This window comes from Mus caroli, unplaced genomic scaffold, assembly GCF_978045245.1.
Source record: "Mus caroli unplaced genomic scaffold, Mus_caroli_1 scaffold_1, whole genome shotgun sequence".
Classification (NCBI taxonomy): domain Eukaryota; kingdom Metazoa; phylum Chordata; class Mammalia; order Rodentia; family Muridae; genus Mus; species Mus caroli.
In genome coordinates, this window is record NW_028227256.1 from 122,940,171 (window position 1) to 122,964,002 (window position 23,832).

Sequence of the window (23,832 nt, forward strand, 5' to 3'; positions counted from 1 at the left end):
AAATTTACTATTAGAACAGAATTATATTATTTCCAGGCAATACCCCCACACTGTGATTCAAGCTTTTTCCCTCTTTTTATTGATGCTTTATGGAAGATGAGTGTTTAGTAACTCTGAGAACTTAACACGAAGATCATCAAGGCTTCCTGCTTTCTGGGACCTATAGGCTGACTTTCTAATCAACCCGGCAATGTGCAAAATCCCCTTTGCCTGTCTTAATCAGGGAAACCTGAAAGCCATGCACAGCAGACATCTGGAACTCTCTGCAAGGCAATGGGAGTCTTGGATATTCCTAGCAAACCCAGTGAGAGAGCTAGCATCTCTGGAGGACAGTCTCAGCTATGCCCTGTAAGGGACAGTTGCTCTTTATTTTCAGGAAGGTATTGCAGAAAGACCCATGGACTTGAAGAATGATGGTTCATGGGTCCAAAATCTCTTTAGTCTTCTCCATAACCTTGACACAAACAAGTCACTAGCAAAATAGAAATTTCCCAGGAAGTGAAGAAGGAGAAGAAAATTGGTACACACATTGTAATTAAGCCTGCACACACACACACACACACACACACACATCAAATATATACATATAAATGTGTGTGTCACTCTTGTATTTTGTGAGTATATACATATTTGTGTGCATGTATGTACATGTGTGTTCTGGTACACATGCCTCTGGCCAGCATCTCCCCATGCCCTCCAACCTTTGGAGAAGTCCACTTCTATTCAATGCTTGTACTTGTTCTTGATCCCTTTTATATTCAACACGGAGGTGAGGTCATGTGGCATTTATCTCTCTGTGCCTTATTCACTTAGTCTGAAGTCCTCCAGGTTCATTCCCGCTGTTACAAGCATCAAGACTGCCTCCTTCAAGGCCGATGGGCAGCCTGCTGTATAAACATACCAACTATGCTCTGCCCACCTATTTTTTTCCCAACAGACATTTTAGTTGATTCCATTTCTTGGATATTGTGAATAATGGCATATAAATTTTATCAGCTCTATACTCATCAACATTTTCATTTTTTTGTTTGCTTTCACATTTTGTTAAGGTGCCACCATTTTCTCTCACATTGATTTATAAATGAAGTAATTCTACCAAATACATCTCCAGGTTGTATAAAATATCTCCTCTGAGAAGCAAAGCCTTCAGATTACACAAACATTAATTTAAAGAACAGATACTCCCTAAAGCTCTCAGGATAAAAAGCACTTTATAAGATTAGGGGATGATTTACTCAGCTGCAGTGCATCTCAGGGATAGACAGTCAAACCTTAAACTCTGGTCAGGGGATGTGTGCTGCACAATTCCCAGAAACAAAATCCCTCCAAGCTGTTAGGAAAGAACTATATTTGCTGCTGAAAAACCAAAGTGTTGTAGAAGACTCTCAGTGACAGATGAAAAGATACACAGCTCTCAATTAAATCAGCCATGCCGTCTTGAAATGGTGTCATAAAGGTGTTTCTCTCTGGGTCAGTGAACTCCCTCATCCTGTGAGGATGCCGGAGGCCAAGCTTGATGACCTGAGTTCAACCTCGGGTACTAACTCTTTAGGAGGAGAAAAGAGACTCCCAAAAGTTTTCTTCTGAGCTCTGTACATGCACACACCCTCAATAAACAAATGGGATAATTTTAAAATTAAAGCCACATCCCCTATATACTCACAGATGTAAACAGACGAACGAAAACTAATATTCTTCAATCGAGAACAAAGAAAATAGAAGAGTAAAGAAAATAGAGGAGTTAAGAAAATACATGGTTCAGTTTTATTTTAATTATAGTTCTATAAAAGCTAAAACTCTGCTTTTATTTACTTGGATCTTCACTGCTAACAAACATAGCTATAGTTTTCAAAAGTCTGCTTTTAAATATGAGCATGCCTTTTAATTCAAGTGATTAAGCAGATGGAGTAGCAAGCTTTGAGTCCATTGAACATTCTCAATGGGACCAAATTTTACTGGGGAAAAAAAATAAATGTAAAACTAAGTATTGAAACACTTTACTCCAACATGATAGGGGGAGTTCCAGAATGAATGCAGAAAAAATATAAAGTCAACATAAATTTAATTATTGAACTGCGTTACCAGAGGAACGTGCAGAAACATAGGCAGTGAAGTAAATAAATTATTCTGATTTTGTTACTGGCTGGCGCAAATTACTCATTTCCTTGGACTTGAGACAGAAAGGCTTCAAAGCTAGAGGAGAGATGCAATCAGGGGACCAAGCTCATTACTCATCCTCTGCCTGCCAAAGTAACCAGGGATTCCAGTCATACTTCATCCCCCAACAGTCTCACCCCCAACAGAGGTGTCCCTGAACCAGCCTATTACACGCTCAACTGTCACTCACAGACCTGCTTCCCTGTTGTAGGTTCCTGAGACAGTTCTCTATAGCTATACCCCTATTCCACTCTTTACAAAATGCCTTCAGTCGCTGTTTCTAATAAAGTAGTGAAGTCTTGGGGCTGTGGAGATGGTTCAGATATCAAGCATGCAGATCTTAGTTTTATTAGCAGAGGCCATGTCTAAAAAGATGGATCTCTTACAATCCTACCTATAAATCCAGGAGGTAGTTATAAATGGATCCCTGGGGCTCACTGGCCAGAGATCTACCTCAGTTGATAAGCTCCAGGTAAAATGAGAGACGTTGTCTAAGAAAGTGAGGTGGGCTGGGAAAAATCTCAGCAGGTAACGGTGCTGGCTATGAAGCTCAATGACCTGAATTTGATTCCTGGAACTCCCATGGTAGAAGGAAATAACCAACTTCTACAATTTATTCTCTGATCATGGTATCCATACATGTTCATAGAGACACAGAAAGAAATACACACTAAATATAAATGTAATAAAATATTTTTAAAGAAGTCAAAGGGATCTTCTGAGGAGCAACAGTTAAGGTTGACCTCCAAACTTTATATGTATTCTCACATATATAAACATAATCATACATACACAAAAGTATTGGAATTTTTAAGTGACTTATTCATAAAATAAAATTTGATTTGGACATTAATTTAAATGAGCAAACAAGAATAATAAAGCAAGACATTGCCACAGGAAGGACCCTGGTGAGAGGGACTACCACCTTCCCTGGTGTTGGTTTAGTGAGAGCTGCAAGGTACAATGGAAGCCATGTGCTGAGGCAGATATTAGCCTCTCATGGTTCGGGTCTGGTATGGTCTCTTTTCCTGGCTCACAAGCATTAGCTTTCCTTGTATGTCTTCATATGGCCTTTCTCTTATGTCCTCAGGGAGAGAGAACGTTCTAGAATCTAGTCTTCTTATAAAGGAAGTGGATCAATCAGATTAGTCTTACCCTTGGGAACTCATTTAACCTTAATTACTTCAATGAGGGACTTATCTTCAAAGAAATTAACATTGAGTGCTAGGTCCCAGCCTGTGACTATCAGGAGTGAGAGCATGATTCAGTCTATACAGCACATGCCAAGTGAGATAAGGAGGCACAGAGACCTGTCTCCAAGCATTCTCTGCTTTGACTAAGAAATATTCATTCAGGTAATGGTCATGGGGGAGATACTTATGAGGACCATCATTCCCTTAGGAGCTGTAAGCAGTTAATGGTGAAAGCAAATGTAGCAACAGGAGGATCTCTGATGCTGGCCAGCCAGCCTAGCTGGATCAGTGAAATCTGGATGTATGCCAAAGTCTATTATTGCATAAAGTAATGTATCTGCCTAAACATTACAATGTCTGATTTTAAGTAAAATATTAAAAGAAAAAACATATCTCCACAAATAATATCAAGAGACATTGAGAAAGATATCTGACATGTGCACCCACACATGTACACATATGTGAGCAGACACACACACACACACACACGAAATTCTGGAGATGAAACCCTGCCTCTGTTGTATGGATTTTCTTCTGGTCTCATGATCTTGTTCTCTGAGTGTTCCTTCACTCATCTTCACAGTTTGTGTGATGTTGCAATTCACTGGTTAACTGAAGGACCAAATGAGTATATACACATGCATGAGCACAGAGAGTGTCTGGAGCCTAACGAAGTCACTATAAATATCTGTCCAAAGGATAGATTAACAGTATAATTTGTAGCTGTGCTTCTGATGCTAACTTTCAGCTGAAACCATCAGCCATGGTGCACAAGAATGGCTTCACCATCTGCAGCGAGACCTAGAAGCATTTGAAAGCCTTCCAAGCCTTTGTGTGGACAGCTGAGCATCGGCTATTTGGTTTAATATAAAATTGTTGTCAGAACGATGCTATAATTTGCCTCCTACACGTGTCCAGATGTCACTAAATGGGGCCCAAGGTCACCATGGTGGACCAGACCGGCCCACAAATGATTGTCTTATGTCGGTCAGAGATGACCCAGGGCCAGATGTTTCATGGTGTCAACTGCTGCCCTTACACATTTAGCAAATGGACCAAATGAAACCTGTCATTCCCCACCCCCCATGACAGGTCAAAGGACAACCAAGTCGCTCTTGCTGCAATCAGTTTCCACTTTCCTGTGGAGAGCAAGGTGCCAGTCAGTTTGTCCCACAGCTGCCTCTCACTCTGCAGATCAGCAGTCACTGGGTATTTGTCCAGCAAATTGGCTAATATTCTTGTCACTATAATAAACTGCCTGACAAAGGTAGCTTAAAGGAGGAACGGTATGTACTGAATCACAGTTGGAGGGTACAGTCTATCAAGCAGGGGACTTTGCCTACTTCATAGGTAGTGCTAGTCTTTACCATCAGGAGAAGAGAACTCATAGCTATGCCACTCTACTGTGTTAGTCAACACTGTGGTCCCTGACCAGGTGCATTCTTTTACTTGGAGTTGTAACCTATTCTTCATATACTTCTGGTATATCTTTCTTTCTGTCAAGATGTCTCCCAAGGTGTAACATTTCCTCTTGTTGGTGATATAGTTACAGTACCTGAAGACAGAATAAATCCTTGGTGCTCTCTTCCTTACTAGTTGGAAGAGTAACAGATTCACCTCTAGCATTCTCTAAGGGTTTAGGTGTGCTTGGGTGTTCTGTATGGTGTGATTGCTTTTCTCAGTACTGGACGTCACCTTTTGTATCACTAGGGATGGGAAGGCTTCAATATAGTGGCTCACTACCACACATTGTAGGATTCTTATTTATATAAGTTGTGGATGACAAAGACTTGCTAGATTGGACTTTGAGTCTCAGAAGAACAAGATAACAGCATCAATAGGAGACTACCAAAAGAAGCAGGGTTCTGCCTTACCTTTGTCGCTGATATGACTAGCTCTAACCATGTACAAAGTTCTGTAATATTAACTAACTTGAATTGGGTTTTCTCTGAATGTATTTGTCATAATGAAATTTGCCTTGAATTTCAGGAATTTTAGAATCAGTTATTAAGTTACAAAATACATCTTAAAATCAAGATTAATTCACAGAAATGCAGTTCCTATTCTGTCACATCCTCCCTTAACAGAATTGGGTTTTAACCTGCCTATGCTGTGACCATTTAACACATTTCCTCATGTTGTGCTGACCCCAACCATAAAATCATTTTTGTTGTTACTTCATAACTATAACTTTTCTACTATTATGAATTGTAATGTAAATGCTTGTATTTTCCAATGGTCTCTGGTGACCTCTGTGAATAGGATAATTGATCCATAGAGAGGTTGGGACCCATAGGTTAAGGAACACTGCTTTATAGGAAACTGCTGCCTCTTTATCTTTCCAAACACATAGGTGAATAATCACTTTGTGCATATGGACAAATATAAAAATGCATGGATCTACTTTCCTCATCAAATCAGTCTACATATAAAACAAAATATTTTCTTCATTTGCATTTACTTACAGAAAGATATATTTTTAGAACACACATACACACACACACACACACACACACACACACACACACACACATATATATATATATATATATATATATATGTACATACATATGCACACTCACACCCATACACACACACACTCACACACATACCCTTCTCCCATTTGAAATGTTTTTCTCCTTACAGAAATTGAAGGATTTTGTTCTATGCAAAAATCAGATATAAATAATGTTTGAAATATCGCACACAAGTCAAAACTATTTTAAGTAGCAGAAACAATGAAATGTATAAATTATTATATTTACATTGATTATTCACTTTGAACTTAACAACTCTCTTCAATTCTGAGGCATTTATTAATAAGGTATTTCTAGCATTCCATAGACTGCTATCTGAATTTGAATTTAATTATTAGGAAACCTTAGCTGCTTTAGAGAGCTGCTCAAGAAAGACATTTCTCAAGCAGGATTTTATTTTTTAGGCAAAATGAGGCACTTTGTCAATCACACAGGTTATATCTTAAGCAATCAGTGTAGACTCTTGGCATCTCAAAAATAATCAAAATCTACTACAGTAGCATACATTTAAAGGAGAAACTACATACTTGCTAAACAATAAAGCTGAACAGATGCAAGCATGACTGTGTGAGGAGCTTAACACATTAATGTTTTGTAGGGTACAGTGAGAAGTAAGTGACAGGCAGGCTTGTCCTGACTCAGCCAAATCAATGGCTGTGTGACCTTCGCCAAGTTGTTTAACCTCTCTGCACTTATTTCCCTTATCTATAAAACATAGATGTTAATAGTTCCTCATAGGACGATAAGCAAGGACATGGCATACTTTAGAATACAGAAAGCACTTGGCCCAAGGTCGATCTACCTCAATTCTTGTATAGCTAGCAAAACTAGGAAACAATAGAAAACGATGGTTAAAACTCAGGATGTGTGAGACCAACCCAGCTATTGAGCAGCCAAGTTGTATGTAAGACAATTTATTTTAACCCCCGTGAACCTCAGTTTTTCTCATTCATAAATGAAATTCTTTAAGAACTCTTCCAGAGAGGGATATTATCAATGAAATTACAGGGACCTGGGGAGGTAACTGGTAAAGGACATGCCTACTCTGCACCAAGGCCTGTATTTAACCCCAGCACCACGTGAACTGCCCATAAAGCCAATGCTTACAGAAGAGAGGGGAAACAGGAAGGATCAGAAGTTCAAGGCCAGCCTCAGCTACCCGGTGAGAGTGAAGCCACACTGGGCTGCATAAGAGTGTGCCTCATTTTTTTTATTACATGTAATATTATAGTTCTATTTAACTCAAGGAAGAGGAAGTAGTCCATCTCATTCCATATCCCGGTTCCTTCCACTCAATAGCATCTCCACAGGATCAATGCTGCTTAAATCACCATAAAAATAGACAAGCAACAATCGGAACCTCTTGCTTAAAGAACGCCATGAGAGATAGGCTGAGGGGATGGTGGCATTGGTAACGTACCTGCCTTGAAAGCATGAGGACCTGAGTCAGTTCCCCAGAACCCATGTTAAAAAAAAAATCTGAGCATAGTAGTACACACTTGAAATCCCAACACTGGCAAGGCTGAAGTAGGCAGAGCCCTTGGGTTCCTCACAGACTGGCTAGTACAGCTCAATGCAAGTTCCAGACCGGTAAGAACATCTGTTGCTAACACACGGTGGATCACACCTCAAAAATCACTCTTGAGATTGTCCTCTGGCCTCCACAGGCATGTACATACACACATATACATAAGCCCCAACACATAGAAATGAGATGCATCTGTCTATGTACACAAGTCAAGGTAGAAGTTTGAAGTTACAGCTTTGCACATGGAAAATGTCCTTCTCCATTCATTTAGACCCAATGAGTCACTTTATTAAACAGTGGACATTTTCACCGTCACTGTCACCTCAAGGTCCTCTCCTCTCCTGAGTTGGCCTTCAGAACAGAGAGGCAGCAACCTGTGCCCTACCAGTCTGCTGCATAACCCTTTACTCAGCACAGTCGGCTGTGAAAGTCCCAGCCTGCAGGCTCTGGAAGCTAGTCTCATCTATTACAAAGACCTACAGGATATTTCCTGATAACATATCACGGGCTCTGGTGATTATCTCTGAAAACGCAATAGACTTGTAAGCTCTATGTGTGTCTCGGATACTGGGAGTACACTAAATATATTACTACTTCACTGGGGATGCTCTTGACAATAATGTGAATGGCTGGGGAAACAGAAATCAATTCTTAAAATGTTTCTGACATCAAAGGTGACCGCTGAGCTTCAGAGAATAGTACAAAGAAAGATTGACTTGTGTGAATGAGATATTCTTAAGACCAGCGCTGCCAAGGTAGGCAGGGGAGTGGATTCTTTTGTTGCCATTTAGTTTTTGTTGTTGTTGTTGTTGTTGTGTTGTTTCATTTCTTGAGATGGAAGGGATGGGGACATATTGGGTGCAGACATCTCTTTGGCTCAGTCCTTCAATTATTCTTCCTACTTGCCTTAGAGCAAATATTTGGCACTAATTTTCATGAGGTTTTTAAAATATGTACTTTGTATGTGTATCTATGTGTGTGTGCATGTGTTTGTTATGTGTTTACAAGTGTCTGTGCATATGTGTGAAGATGAAAACGAAGGCCAGTGATCAAAGCTCGGGAACCTGACATCCTATTTTAAGACCTGATCTCTCATTGGAACTCCAACTCCTCAATTTGGGTAGGTTTAATGGCCACTGGGCCCAAAGGATCCTCCTGTCTTTGCTCTTTAGCACGGGGTAATCCAGGTATCCACTACCAAACCTGGCTTTCTATATAGGTTCAAAAGATCAAACAGTCATCATGGTTATGCAGCAAGCACTTTACTAGATGAGTCATTGGCTCAGCATCCCATGTAGGGTGTTTTATTAACTATAAGACCATTAGGTAGCAGGAGATGGTTTATTTATTGTAGTGTCCCTTAGCCTACTGAACACAAAAACTAATCACTTTTGTCCTTTCTTTAATGGCCATATTTTGGTTTCAATATTATAGACATAAAATGTATTAATCCATTAATAGCACCCAAATAAAACATTTATTTTAAACCAAACAAAAATAAAAGTATAAGTCTGGAAATTATTTAAGTCAATGCAATGGCCTAGGGAGCCAAATGTTATCCACGATAATAGATGGTTCAGACAGAAGCGTGGTCTATCATAAATAATATCTCATTAATTTTATTCATCATTTATTAGCTAAAATGGGAGATTTTAGCCATTGGCTACACAGTCCTGAAATCAATGATGTTATATACTGATAGTGTCAGAGATGTTTGTGGATGTCCGTCATCAGCAGGAGGATCATGAGTTCAGAGTCAACTTTGGCTACATCCAGAGAAGTGGAGCAGAAGGCAGAAGATGAGGAAGGAAGATACGGAAGGAGGAAAGGGACCAGGAAAGGGGACCAGAAGTGAAGGGTAAAGCCATCTATGGGCACTCGGATGTCTACATTAATGGAGTGTTCATAAGAAAACATTACAGCTTTAGCTCAATATAGGAATTAAATATCAGAAAAGAGATTCCTATTTCTATCTTGAGAGAGTCCATCCTGTCACCTGCTACCACTGTAAGTGACAAACCCAAGAAAAGATGAATTTCTGAAGTATGATTTGCTGACAACTACTGTGTACCTGTTTCCCTCCAACCCTGCAGCTTCAGCACAGCTCAGCTAAATCTTCTGCTTTATCCTAGGCAGGCCACCCTGATAGCCTGTCTGTTTGTTAGCAGTAATCTCTATATTGGCGCATTGAAAGCTCTATATTCTCTCTATTATTTTTCACAACCTCAGCCAGGAGTTCCCAGAGAACAATCCCAAGGGTTTGCCATAAACACTGAGAAACATACTCCATGTGAATGCCACTTCGTGATGCAATGACTGTGGACCAAGGAGGGAATCAGAACTTTAGTCAACACTCTGAGTCTGGCTGCCTACGCACAGGCCTCATATGCAAGCAGAGAGAGGCTGGGAGAGATGTTATCCAAGTGTCATAAAACACTCTCAGAAAGTAAACTTTACCCTTTGGGAAGTAAACTTTCAATGCGCCAAATTCCATTTAGTGCCCTGCAGAAAGGATTCCTGCAAAGAGCAGTCGGCAATACGCAGCTCATCTTTTATAGGTGAGCACTCCATCATCAAAGCTCTGGAATGGAAAGTCAGGTCTTCATCCTCCCAGGCCATCATGGTTTATAACTCCAAGAGTGATGGCTATTATCAAAGTTTTAAAGAGTCCCCAGAAACGGCTTTCCAATAACCTCCCTTGGAAGCAAATTTCTGCCATAAACACACTATTCATAAAATTCGTCCATATGCTTAAGTCTGTCAAAGTATAATCCTGAAGCACCTTTCTACTGCAGTAAAGATGTTCACTCATTCACATATCCATCCATTTATCTTAATCAACAAAACACCATGTCCATTATGACAAAGATACAATCCGATGCCCTCTTCTGGCCTCCAGAGCCATCTGTATTCATGTGTACATAGCCATTCAATCTCTCACACACACATAAATAAAATACATCCTTTAAAAAGAAAAAAAGCAGGCAAGTGTGAAGAAAAAAAAGGCATGGGGAGTAACTTGAGGTTCTTTACAAAAGAAAAAAGGGTCAAGATTAAATTGAAGTGCTTCATGATATGTATTAAACGCAAACTTCTATAAAAACTGAGAGCTCACCTGATTCTAAAGTCAAAAGTCAAAGAGGCAAGGCTAGACAGAAGCACCTGGGTGGGTGAAAGATTTCTCTTCCCTCCATCCATTTCTTCCTTCCTTTCTTTCTTTCTGGGTCCAACTCCAGGCCTTATGAATGCCAGGCAAGCAATCTATCAACCGACTTACATCCTTGCCACCAGCTTGTCTTTTTGAACTAGTGTTATTTTTAAAGATGTTCACTGTAGAACAATTCACTGAGCCCAATATGTTGTTGTTTTGTTTGTTTGTTTTGTTTTGCTTTGTTTTTTGCTGATTTTCACACTGGATGCTTCCTGTAACGTTAAGCATTCGTCAGTCTGGCCAGTGAGAACTGGACATTGCTAAGGGGATATGCAAAGTGGTGGCTATATATGCATGAAAATATCTTGTATGACCCACATATCAATAACTACTCTATACTTATTTATATGCTCTAAAAACAAGAGGGGCCAGAGAGCTTGGTCAGTAGTTAAGAACATATAGTGCTCTTGGAGAAGATCCAAGTTTAGTTCCCAGAATCTATGGTGGGTCATTCATAATGTTATTAACTCTGGTTCCAGGGGATCTGAGGCACTTTTCTGGTCTCCACAGATGCCATTGCAAACCCCCCCCCCCCCCCGCCACCACACACACACACACACTGCATATACCCTCATTAGATGCACAAACAAAATAATATAAAGTTAAAACAAAACCTGGAAGATACCCAATGGTCTGCACATAGGTGAATGGATACTTTGCCAGGCCATATCTGCACACAGGCCCTTCCTGAAAAGTAACACCTAGACAACAGGGAAACAACACTAAGGCATCTTTAAGAGAAGAGCTGAGGGGCCAACCAAAGTGAATAGGATAATTCCCACCTTTATTTCTAAGCTTGTTCTATAAGACCTAAAGCCACAGGGAGTGAAATCACATCCACAGGTGCTTGGAGGGTTGGGGTGCAGATAGGGAGTTAATTAGGATGTGAAAGATTCCATGCTTAATGCTAGCAGTAATAATTTAAGAGAATGTGCAAAAACTTACTGACATTGTCCATCTTGGGTGTGTGTGTGTGCGTGTGTGTTGTAAGACAGAATCTCTTACTTTTAGCTGGAATGTTGAAGCTGGTGTTCAGTGAGGCACAGGGACCTGCCTATTGCCACCTCCCAGCACTGGCCTTACAAGGATGTATGCATCAACATGTCTTTGTTTCCCATGGGTTCTAGGTCTCCATCATGTTTGCAAGTCAAACATTTTACCAACTGAGCCATCCCCTACACCCTCACTGGTATGTGCACTGATGCCTATATGATCAGAGAAATTATGTGAGCCCGAGAACAAAGTAACCTCAATATAAAGCCGCCACTCCTAAGAGCTTGTCCTAAGCAGGTTCAATAAATCCTGAAACAGACATCTTTGGGATGAAAAGCAGTTGCTCACCTCAACTTATCTCCCGTTCCCTTGGTTAGTCAGTGCCCTCAATATTTAATTTCAATTCCCCCCCACACACACTTTTTTTTTTAATTTGGCATGGTAGTTTTCTAATTGAGAGTTCTCCAGTCAAATTACAAAACAGACACAGTCCCAGATGGGCCTCATAGAGACCACTGTGATGAGAACCTGAGCCCCAAGACAACCAATCCACCCAAGCACCTCAGCATAAGAACTCAGGGCTAGAGACTTCAAAGGCCTGCCTACAACTGTGTAATATTTATTTCACAAAATAAGTAAATGCATTTCATTCCGAACTCACTGTCTTCTAAAGATCATGAAAGGCATTATAAAACCATAAAGCAATCCACTTTCCCCATTTTATACAGGAAAGGATGGTGATCTGGAGGATTCAATGACTTAAATAGAGTTACTGGGGAACTTAACAGGTGGGACTGAAACACTAGTCTCAGACCAAGCCACAGGTCAGGGTAAAGACATGACACTATGCATGCATGAATGTTGTGGGCACTGCAGAAATGCACACCAGGCAATAACACATGGTTTTTGCTATACATGTGTATATACATTTGGTGTGTGTGTGTGTGTGTGTGTGTGTGTGTGTGTGTGTGTGTGTGTGTGAATGAGAGAGAGAGAGAGAGAGACAGAGAGAGAGACAGAGAGAGAGACAGAGAGAGACAGAGAGAGACAGAGAGAGACAGAGAGACAGAGACAGAGAGAGAGAGAGAAACAAAGAGAGACAAAGAGAAACACGGACATAAAAAACAAAGACAGACAGGCAGGCAGGCAAGTAGAGACAGAAAGAGAAAAAGCCCAATGCCAACCTTGGTTGTTATCCTTTAAAATACCATCCACCACCTTGGTTGTTATCCTTTAAAATACCATCCACCCCATTTTTTTTTAAAGGAAAGGGTTTCTCACTGGCCTGGAGTCTGCTAAGCTGACTAGACTGGCTGGCAAGCAAGCCACAGGGACCCATGGACCTCTGCCTCCACAGCATTGAGATCACAAGAACATGCCATCACACCTGGCTTCTTAAATGAGTTCTGGGGATGGACACGGGTCCGTAGACTTGATCTATAGACACCTGGCCCACTGGAGTATCTTCCCAGCCCAGTGCTTAGTGGCTTCATTCTCAAAACTTTAAGAACTAACATGTGGCAGTGTCACTTTTCTTAGGTGGAAATAAAAATACAAAGGAAGAGCAGAATGTTCCAGATTTGTTAAATTAGTGGTGACCCAGGCTGAAATGTCTTTTCTTTCTAGTTCTCTATATAGCTGTCTCCTGCTGTCTCAGCTTTGCTGGAGGAAGATCACTAAAATGCAAACTTCAGACAGGAAAATATGACCCATGTTAATGTTAACCAAGAATGTTGAAAAATACTGTTTAAAATATTTTCTTCCATCTGTTGTAGTGTGAAGTAAATGTATCCTCCAATGGTTTCTGGTCCATTTGAGATATCTGGTATATTTTTATAGAGTGGCAAATAAGAGGGCTCTGTTTTCAAAGAAAAGTCTCAGCCTTCACTGCCCTCCCCGCAAATTTGCAGAGAGTATAGAAATATCAAGTCCAGATCAATAGTAAATGAGTCTCTAGAACATTAGGAGAAAGAGGAAAGACAATGTGGACAGATAATGCAAGAGCCAGAGAGTAGGGCAAATTCCATGAACGGCTGTCTTCTGATGACATGCCTGCCTATCATACACATCAACTCAAAGCAACCATATTCACATGGACAAGACCTACACAAGATCAAGTCAGTCTAAATTTCAGCATGGAAACAGAAGAGAGCTCAAGGCCCTGCTCCTATCTGTGGAGCTACTGGTAGTGATGACCACTGAGGCATAAGTCATTTTTCTTCATAGGCATGCATAATGATAAGCGCTCCATTCCTCTAGTGCACAGCCACAGGCTGATACACACCTAGGCAACACTACCTGGATTCAGTGGAGTATGAGCAACAAAAACAGTTAAAAAGATATAAAGTACAGCGGGAGATGGGATGATTGATAGGTCCCTGGGAAGTTGGAGGGGATATATAAGAAAACATGGCATGCCAGTATGAGAAAAAGAAAAGAAACTGACCTTTACATTCATCAGAAGGATCAAGGCATTCAGAAACGCTAGGATCAGAGCTGAGCTAAAGTTAGCAAACTGCCCTTAACTTCTTCCCCAGTGGAGGCCTCTTCAGAAAGCCCTTCCTTACACCTATATTTTGTAGGGTACTGTTTGTTTTCTTCTAGCAGTTTTAGCGTTTGTGGTTTCAAACCACAGTCTTTGATGGTCTGGGAAGAGAAAAGCAGGGCTGAGGAGCGGCTGACCATCTAGAGGTAAATGAGTGCCACTCTAAGAGATGCAGGGAAGCTGTCTTTGGGTTTTTAATATTTATTTATAAGTATGTGTGTATCTGTCTACATGCATATATGTCCCTGTGTGAGGTACTTACCAAGTCCAAAATAGGACTTCGGTCCCCTGAACCTCTAGTTATGGGCAATTGTAAGTTCCCTAGAATGGTTCTAAGGAACTGAACTTGAATCCTCTGCAAGTATAGCAAGAACTGAGCCATCTCTGCAGCCCCTAGGATGTTCTTTAATGTATGAGTGAGCCATACAAAGAGAGACTGGCTAAGGGTATGTTATGCTTTCCAGTACCCCTCTGTCAGGTTGCCATGCTTCCAAGAGCGAACCGGAGGACCCTATAAATACTTGAGAGAGGATAATGGGAACAGTAACCCTTGAATGGGACAAATGGCAAAAACCAACTCCATTATGGCCTCAGGAAGTTCAACATGTAGCCAGCTGTATTTAAGCATGGCAGTTAACTGTGCTAGGAGAACCCCTCATGCTTCCTCAGGAAGGAAATGGCTTCAAGGCAGATGCTAAGGGCTCCGGGAAGAAAGTCAAAATGGATGCAAAGAACTGGATGTCGGGAGTAAAGCTTGAACTTTACTCGGGGGATTCTCACCAAGTCTGGCTGCTCAAGAGTGGCTCAGCATAGCTGTTTCCCTTGCTTAGATGCACAGCACTGATATTCACACAATGGGAGCACTCCAAGGCTGCAGGGAGAAACACTGGCTCTGACACTTCAGGCGTGATATCATTTACTGACAGGAAATGGTTTATAAAATATGCCTGCCAGATGCTGGGTCTACTAGACCAATTTTAATTTAAAGTGACAAACAGCGAAGCACAGAGCTGCTCCGCAACAGAACCAGACATTACTATTAGCTCTATGCAATCATTAATGTCATCTGAGGAGCCATGCCTCAGCATGCTAACCCATTAACACACATGGAGGCTGCATGCCCCGTATCAGGACAAAGGCCTTCTTTCCCCTCCAGTTCTACCACAGTAAGACATTGTCATCTGCATTTGCATTTTTCTTTGTTCTTGTGAACATAATAGAAGTGGACACTTGTAATAGATAAGTAGCTTTTGGGCTGTGGGACAGCTCAGTGCATAAAGCCCTCAGTGTGCTCTCTGCATATGAGGGTCAAGGTGGGATCTCTGAAGCCACGTGAGGTGAATGCATTTGCACTTCTTTGCCTTCCAAGTGTTGATACTTCCATATGGGAGATGGTGCCAGGAGACCAGGCCATTTTTGATGAGCTAGCCTGAGGTATACAGTAGGGACTAAGAAGTACTGACTCCAGCAAGGCAGAATGTGACAGCAGACTCCAAAGTTGTCATCTGACCCCCCCCCCACATACACACACACGAGGGGGGTGAGGGGGAGACAGAGAGAGAGAGAAAGAGAGAGAGAGAGAGAGAGAGCGCACTTAATTAAGGACAGGAGCTTTCAGGAACAATTTATGAATTCACTAAATTGTTTCCTAAGGAACCAAGACTGATGTGCAAATCATGTGTTTGATATCAGTACTCTAAGGACTCGCTGCTTTCTTCATGAATTGCTTCCTCAAAAAGAAAAAAAAAAAACAAAGTCCCATATTGAAAGGTAATATGCCCACCCATTGGAGGAGATGGCCCTGCTAACACTCCTCCAGGTGAGTCCAGTGAGGCACAAACACTTCATTAACTTGCGGTGAGGAGGCTGGGCCTTGGCCTATCACCATCTTTAACTAGGAGGAGAATTTCTACCCTAAGCTCTGTCTACACCACTAAGCTTGGCTAACTGTATAAGCACACATTGAGCAAGTAGCTAAAAGAGTGGAGAGGGTAAGAACAATTATGGGATTTTTCAGCATTAACCTCTCATAAAATATGTTCAGCCATGTATGTGGTCCACCAGGCAACAGCTTAAACGCCATCACATTAGGAAAATATCCTTGAGTGTGTAACCACACATGAGAGAGAGCCCTGCAATATCACCTGCCCCCCCCCCAGCTCACCGTTTGAGGGGCTCCCTCACCTCCAGGAGTGGACTGCTATGAAAACTCCCATCTTTACTACTGTGTACTCTACTAAGTGATAGAATTGTGGTGAGCATATTTGTTAAACTTCTACCTTCTGAGGGAATCTAGGGTGTGGCTTCTATGAGGGAGGCTGTTTTTCTTTTGTCAGCTTTCTTGGAAATCAAGCTCATGAACTTGATGTAAAAATTAACACCAGCCCACGGGGGAAGTGGAGAAATAACCTCATGCCTCCATTAATTAACACATATAAAGAGAACTGCCAATCCATGTGGAGAAAGATAACATTGCGAATATAAAAGTTTTAAATTTGAGGGTTGCAGAGAGAGCTCTGCAGTTAATGGCAAGGAGTGCTCTTGTAGAAGACCTGAAATCAGTTCCCAGAATTTGAAGCGGGTGCCCTGAAACAGTCTCTAACTCCAGCCCCAGAGGATTCAATGCGTTTTTCAGGTCTCCACAGGCACTGCGTTCATGTGCCCATACCCACACACAGACACATACACAGAGTTAAAATAAATCTCTTTCTAAGTTTTAATGTTCCACATAATACTTTGGATGACTATGTAAATCACTAGATGACCATTCCACTGTGAAATATGCCCAAGGGCACATCCAACACTGAGGACTTTACAAAGACTCAAAGAGAACTGTCTCCACAAGAAACACCAGCCATACCTTCAACACTAAAGTTTGACATGTGAAAGGCCATCAAAAATAGTCCCGTGATCCCAAATGATCATGCGATTATCTGTCATATATGCCCCACCCTGGCTGGCTTCTATTAATTCTCTGACTGCAATTGCAGCTGACCCTTTTTAAGGCCCTTTAAGTGCTATATAAGAAACCTGATTACAGTGGGAAATATCCTCACAAAAGCAGTATGGGAAAGCAACCACTATTTATTGTACATATAATTATCTTCTCTTTCAGCCCAGGATAGAGTTTGGACTCTTGCGTAACTCAGATCTATGTGGGATTGTCATTTGATATACAACTGGTGACCCAGCATCACCTAGCATCATATGAAAATAATTTACTGTGTCTTTTGTGGCCCATCATGGAAATCAATAGCTTGAATATAGAGACATCTCAATTAGATAGTGCAAAGAGTGAGCCCTGCCCCCTTCCTTCCTGTATCATTAAAATGGCAGGTATTCCACAGCAGGTCTTCCAGTTGGACTGGAGAGCCTCTGTTATTACTGGCTCCTACACAGAAAGTGAGAGTTCACCCAACGGAGAGATGATCTGAGGGTAAGCGGGTAGAAAGGGGCTTAAAGGGCTGGGCAGGGAAAGGTTAAAGTATTTATGGGTGCTTTTCTATAGCACCTGAGTAATTTCATGAGTTTGACAGTGTATTTAAATTACAGTAATGAATACAGATGAGTCATACTATCTTCCTGCCATGTTCTTTGCAGCTCCCAAGCCAAGGACATGAGCATCGGCAGTGTGTATTACCACAGTGGGGGAAATGATCTCAAGGCTGAACTGAGGTCTCTCTCACTGCAACACATTTGAAAACATAGGGATGGGGCTGTGGAGATTGCTCAGTGGGTAAAGCAATCTCTGTGTAAGTGTGAGACCCCGCAGTCAAACCCCCACACTCCACATAGAGGCAGACAACAGCAGCACCTGTATCTGCATTCCTAGCTCTCCCACAGAGAGTTCTGCCATATGGGAGGCAGAGACAAGAGAATTTCAGGAAGCTGCTGGCCAGCTAGCCTGGTGTATACAGGAGGGGAAAAGCCACAAGAGAGACACTGCCTCAAACAAGGTGGGAAGCAAGGACTTAAACCACATGTGTGTGACACCACCACAGAGAGAGGGAAGGAAGGAGGGAGGGAGGGAGGGAAGGTGGGTGAGCAGAAGGGAGAAATATTAAACTGTTGATATAAAAAGCTTCAGGATGGAAATACAGGTCCCCCACAGCACTCGTGAACATTAACATTGTAGGACAACTTCCCAACATGACACAGCCTAGGATAACCTCCAGATACAAATGTGGAATAAAATAGTTTTCAGTTTTACTTAGGGAAGTGAATGGATCCTGGACTCGGGGGGCTTTAATGCGCATACTGGTGTTTTCTCATTCAGCACTGAATAGACTTTCAAATAGAAGTCGTGCCATCGCCTGGCCCTATAGTAAGTGGCTAGGACTGAAAAGTAATCTTACCTACTTAAAAGAAAAGAAAAAAGAACATTATTCTTTATTTTTGGCTCCTCTTTATTTTTGGTATATAATTTGGTAAGAATATACCAAATAATTAGTACTGGGATGAGCATTAAAATCTTATTATCCTAGCTGGCCACAGACACAGCACACCCACAGAATCCAATCCATGGCAAAGCCATGAAACATCTGTTGGAGGTTGGTCTGGTGCTGCTTGTATTCATACGCTAAATACTGTACCCCAAGATCTGGTTGCCCCAAGAGGAGCAAATTCCCACCTGTACCAGCCTTTGCTGTGCAAACCTTACTCCCTACTTTTTCAATAAAATAGCTCCAAGCAATTACTCAGTTACTGGGGAGAACAGGGGGAGGTGGAGTTTGAGTTACAGGGCTGGGAGCCTCCAGTAGGGCCAGGAGAGAGAGAGAGAGAGAGAGAGAGAGAGAGAGAGAATGAATTAGAATCACGGAGGAGAAGATGGGAGAACAGGAGGTCTTCATTAGTGATGGACCAGCAGCATGTGCCAGAGTGAAATGCCTTCCCCATCCCAGGACACAAGGCTGGAGCAGAAATAGCCCAGGGAGATTCAAACAGCAAGTATTTGGGGTTCACAGATGGGGCAGTAGCCAGCCCAGCTGTTAGAAAAGAAGATTAAGGGTTCCCCCCAACCTCCCAGTCATTGCCAAAGCCAAATAAATAAACCATAGTCTGAGTCTCATTCATTCAAAGCTAGAAGGGGATCAGCATAATTCATAATATTTTACACACAACATTTTGGGAAGCTACCACAGAAGAAAAGCCAACCATTTTGTCACAAACTTCAACTGTCAGGTCAAATTAAGTCCCAGAGGATTGATCAAGCTGTGAAGACAATGTTTGTCAGACTTGGTGCACTTGCTGAAGGCAACAAAAAATGGTGCTCCCAGAAAGTCAAGAGGGGGCAGACCTCAGGCCCGCCATGCTCACGGGAGAGCAGTACCTGGAAAACTGCTGCTGCAGGCCGAGCATCTGGATCCTGTTGCGCTCTGACTCCAGGGTCACCTCCCGCAGCCGCTCCTCACTCTGTAGCCGCAAGTGCCGTTCCTCTTCCAACTCATGTATCAGCTTCTCGTGCTACAAGACAGAGAAGGAAGGGCATGGCCTTCAGAAGGTGTATGTGTGCCAAAATGAGGGGCAGGGAGAGCTGCTGGTTCCTAAGAGCTAACCTGAGCTTGATGTTCAGAGCAACAGACACAGACATACATAAGCAGGCTCAGACACAAAACTATCTAGAAATAGACAGATAGACACAGGCACAAAGACGCACACTGCACATGAAATGATAACAGCTTTGTGCAGTAGTTTTTTGTTTTTTTTGGTTTTTTTTTTTTTACTAACCCCTTTTTATAGACCAGGAAATCAAGAATCAAAGATCTTGTTAAAGATCACAGAAGCCCTGGCCTGAAGAAATTGCTTGGTAGAGAGAATACTTGCCTTGCAAGTATGCACAGGACCTGAGCTCTGATTCCTAGCACCAACATAAAAGCCATCACAGCAAAAAGCACCCATAATACCAGTGATAGGAAGCAGAGAGAGGTGGACCCAAGGACCTTGTTGGCCAAGCAGGCATTCTAGTTGGAAAGGCACAATCTCTGCACAGTGAGAGATGCTAGATCAAAAAATAAAGTGCACAAGTGACTGGAACACATCCTCTGGCATCACATGAGCCCCCCCCGTGAGCAAGCATAAACACACATGCACCCACATGACCACAGAAACCAGAAGGTGGAAGAATTTGAGGGCTGGATGGCTTGACTGAATGGACTGAAATAAGATCCATTAAACCAAGTTGTCTTTTGTAAGGAACTAAACCTCCCACCAAAGTCATAATTATTCAGATATTAAAGCATCACCATCTACTCAGAATGACTTCATCCCTTCAATCACTGTGACATCATTTAGACATACTGTCACTGTCATATTCCACTGCATAGAAAGACCAAGAATCTCAAGTTAATTAGACTAAATCTGACATCGTGGGTGAGAACACCATATCCAGTCACAGACATGAAAGTTTTGAAAACAGTACAAGTTTACAAATGTTCAACAAGCAGAATTAATTCAAAATAAAACAAGTACAAAAAACCAACACAATTCTGTCAGCCGGCATCCATGCCACATCGCACAGGTTCCCCTCAGCCTTGCTTCTGAAGCAGGTACACCCTGCTCTGCGCATGCTGTTCTGACGTGTAGGTCAAGTAACAGTGCCTGAGTGAGACATCCTGGCTCAGACTTAGGGTTCCCTGATTGTAAGTGGCAATGTTTCACTGAAAGCACATTTTGCCATTCATAAGCATAAGGCTTTAGTTACACAAGACAGGGGGTGTTTGCTGCCACTAGTTCTCAGCACGCTCCAAGCCGATTAGTACATCTGTGTGCTGAACTATGTCCGGACACTTGCTTAATCTTGGTGTGGAGTCACTGACTTCAGTTCAATGAATTCTACCTTGAGATTAGGACAGGATTTCTAGCAAATTCTGAAAGGAGTGCAGACATACCTGTGTCATCTTACACCATGTTTAATGGGAAGCGCTACATTCAGCATGAATAAGTACAAAAATCAAGACATTCATCAACTCTGAAAAGACGGAGGACATTCTGTGCACTGTGGTATTATATCAATAGCCAAGAGTTTTCATTCTTTACATCAAAACAAGCAAGGAATTCCATTTCATTGGTATAAAATTTTGCTTTTGTTTTTAGTAGATAGTAAAATACATATACACTGAAGAATTGTTTTTAAACAAATAGCTGTGATTTATAATCAGTTTGTGTTTTCTTTTATATACCTGTGTATCTATGGTCATATAAAATGTCTGTCTAAAAGGGGTCCTGATTAAAAATAATAATAATTAGCCCTGAGTGAGAATACAGAGTTAAGGAGAAAACTGCTCAAGAGCTGGTTTTAATTTTGTCCAACCAGTTTTTCAGAGGTTCAAAACAAACCAAGTCACTGATTGCTTTTAAAATCTTTGCCAAACCAGGGGATCTCACAAATGGACACACATAGCTGACAGAACTGTCCTACACACAGCTCAGCTTCTCCATATAATATGAACTCTGCCATAGCAATGCTGTCTCCAGTGTCCTGTTTTTGTTATTGGTTTTCAACAGCAACACTACTGTGGTTATTGCTGCTAAATGGAACACTGAGTACAGATTATACAATGTTATGGTGTTGGGTATGGGAGGGTTCACCTTATAAGTCTTGCACAACTCTGTGAGGAAGAAGAGAAGTGAGGAGCTCCAAGTTGAGATAAATCAAGTGTGGTGACTCTGTCATGATGAATAATCAGGGTCACAAGCCGGTTACGTGTTATTAGTCATTGAAAAAAAAAAAGCACAGCAAAGATGCAGTTTCTCCAGTGTGTTATTTTAAAAGTCTATTATTATGTGTGTAAGTGTTTGGCCTGAACTTATGGTTGTGCTATAGAGAACCTAGGATCCATGGAGCTGGGATGAAGGCCATCAGAGTCCCTGGAACAGGAATTATGGGTGACTAGAAGGTACCTATTGGTGCTGAGAAAAAAAGGGGGGGTTCTCTGCAAGAACAGCAAGTGCTCTTAACTGATCTATCTCTCCAGAACTCCAGCTCTAATTTATAGAGATAAACTTATCCTGGGGACCATGAAGAAAATAAAGATTACACTCTAGAAGTATGTTGCCATACTCTGAAAATGCACATCTTCTTGCCTCTGGGCTTTGACTATTCTCTTCTTCCCACTTAAAAGACCCTCTGAACCCTTGGGATGTGGCTTAATGGGTAAGAGAACTTGCTGGTCAAGCTTGAGGATTTGAGTTCAACTTGCCAGCACCCACATTAAAAGTCAGGTGTGTACACATGAACCAGTTACCCCCTACCCCAATTAAGAAGAGGAGACAGGAGGATCACTGGTGTTTAGTAACTACCATTCAAGTTCCAGGTCTAGTAACAGACCCTGTCTTGAGGGAATAAGGCAGAGAGTGGTAGAACAGGACAATAGAAATCCTTCTCTGGCCTCTATGCACAAATGCACCAGCAGACATCACACACACACACACACATACACACACACACACACACACACACACACACACACACACACGTATGCACACACATGCATGCACATGCGTACATTCATACATTTATATAACACTCCCTGAGACACCCCTGGGCTGTTCCCAGGTTCAGCCTCATTCTTCTCTCCAATCCTGAGTTCCAGCAGCACCCACTATATCCAATGCATTTGAGATCTATTTTCTATACTTTTTCTTTATAAATCTCCAGCACTATCAATACTTGTCTGAGATTAGGATCATTTCTCCTATGCAAATATACTTTGTATTTTTAGAGCATTAGTGCACAGTAGTGCTGGAAATAAATATTTCTGCTTGTTGACTCTGGAGCTGTCTCTTTTGAACTCTACCAATCAATTACTTTTACTGACATCAGGACAAATCAGAATAAAATCCTTACCCTGTCATCTTGGATTATAGCATTCTGGATGCATGGAAAGGAATGGAAAGTGTATTAAAGACAGGAAAAAGTAGCGAAGCCGATTCTCTGCAGAACTGGTTAACATGGAAATTTTTATGTTGCATGTTTGACATAATAAAAAATAACCTAATCCTTTATCAGCATAACATGAACACAACACTTTTTATCTGATGTGTCATTATATAGAAGGATTGTGCACAGTTGCCCTTTTTGTAGAATTTGGAAGAGGTGGGTCAGATGGAGGTGGCAAGGATTGAGCAGTTCAGAAGCACATGCAACACAAAGGGACAAGTTCTGCAGGTAGAACAGTGACCTTTCTTAATATGAAAGCAAACAAGAGGGGCTAGGGCTGTGGCTCAGTTGTATGGTGCTTGCTAACATTCCTAAAGTCTGGGGGTCATGGCCAGAACAGAATAAACTGGGTGGCAATCTCTTGTATCTGTAATCTCAACACTTGGGAGGTTGAAGGAAAAAGGCAGAAGTCCAAGGTCATCCTTGGTTCCTTAGGAAGTTTGAGCCTCTCTTGGTGTACATGAGATTATCTCTAAAGACAGGAAAAGCACTATACGATTTCTCAGTGAGATATTGAAGGGGCTTCCACATTAATAAGGGACAACTTTATTTTCCATATGAATAATCTTTAGGTCAATTTGATGATGCTATTTCAAATACAGAAACACACACACACACACACACCAGAATCCTATAAGCTAAACACATCAGTGTAAAAATTAAACTAAAAAAATGTTTTCATAAAAAGGCAAGTTTTAATTTAAAAACCCTCTACCAGTTTCTAGCAAAC

The 23,832-nt window shown here is 41.5% G+C and overlaps 1 protein-coding gene across 9 annotated transcripts in view; it reads right to left on the reverse strand.

Annotated features, from left to right (window-relative positions):
• Nckap5 (NCK associated protein 5) overlaps nucleotides 1–23,832 on the reverse strand; it is an 896,002-nt gene that overhangs the window by 455,457 nt on the left and 416,713 nt on the right. For all 9 annotated transcript variants that reach the window (XM_085840657.1, XM_085840660.1, XM_085840668.1 and 6 more), the window contains one exon: nucleotides 19,494–19,627. In XM_085840657.1, coding sequence (XP_085696783.1) covers nucleotides 19,494–19,627 — 134 coding nt within the window. The remainder of the gene's footprint in view (nucleotides 1–19,493; nucleotides 19,628–23,832) is intronic.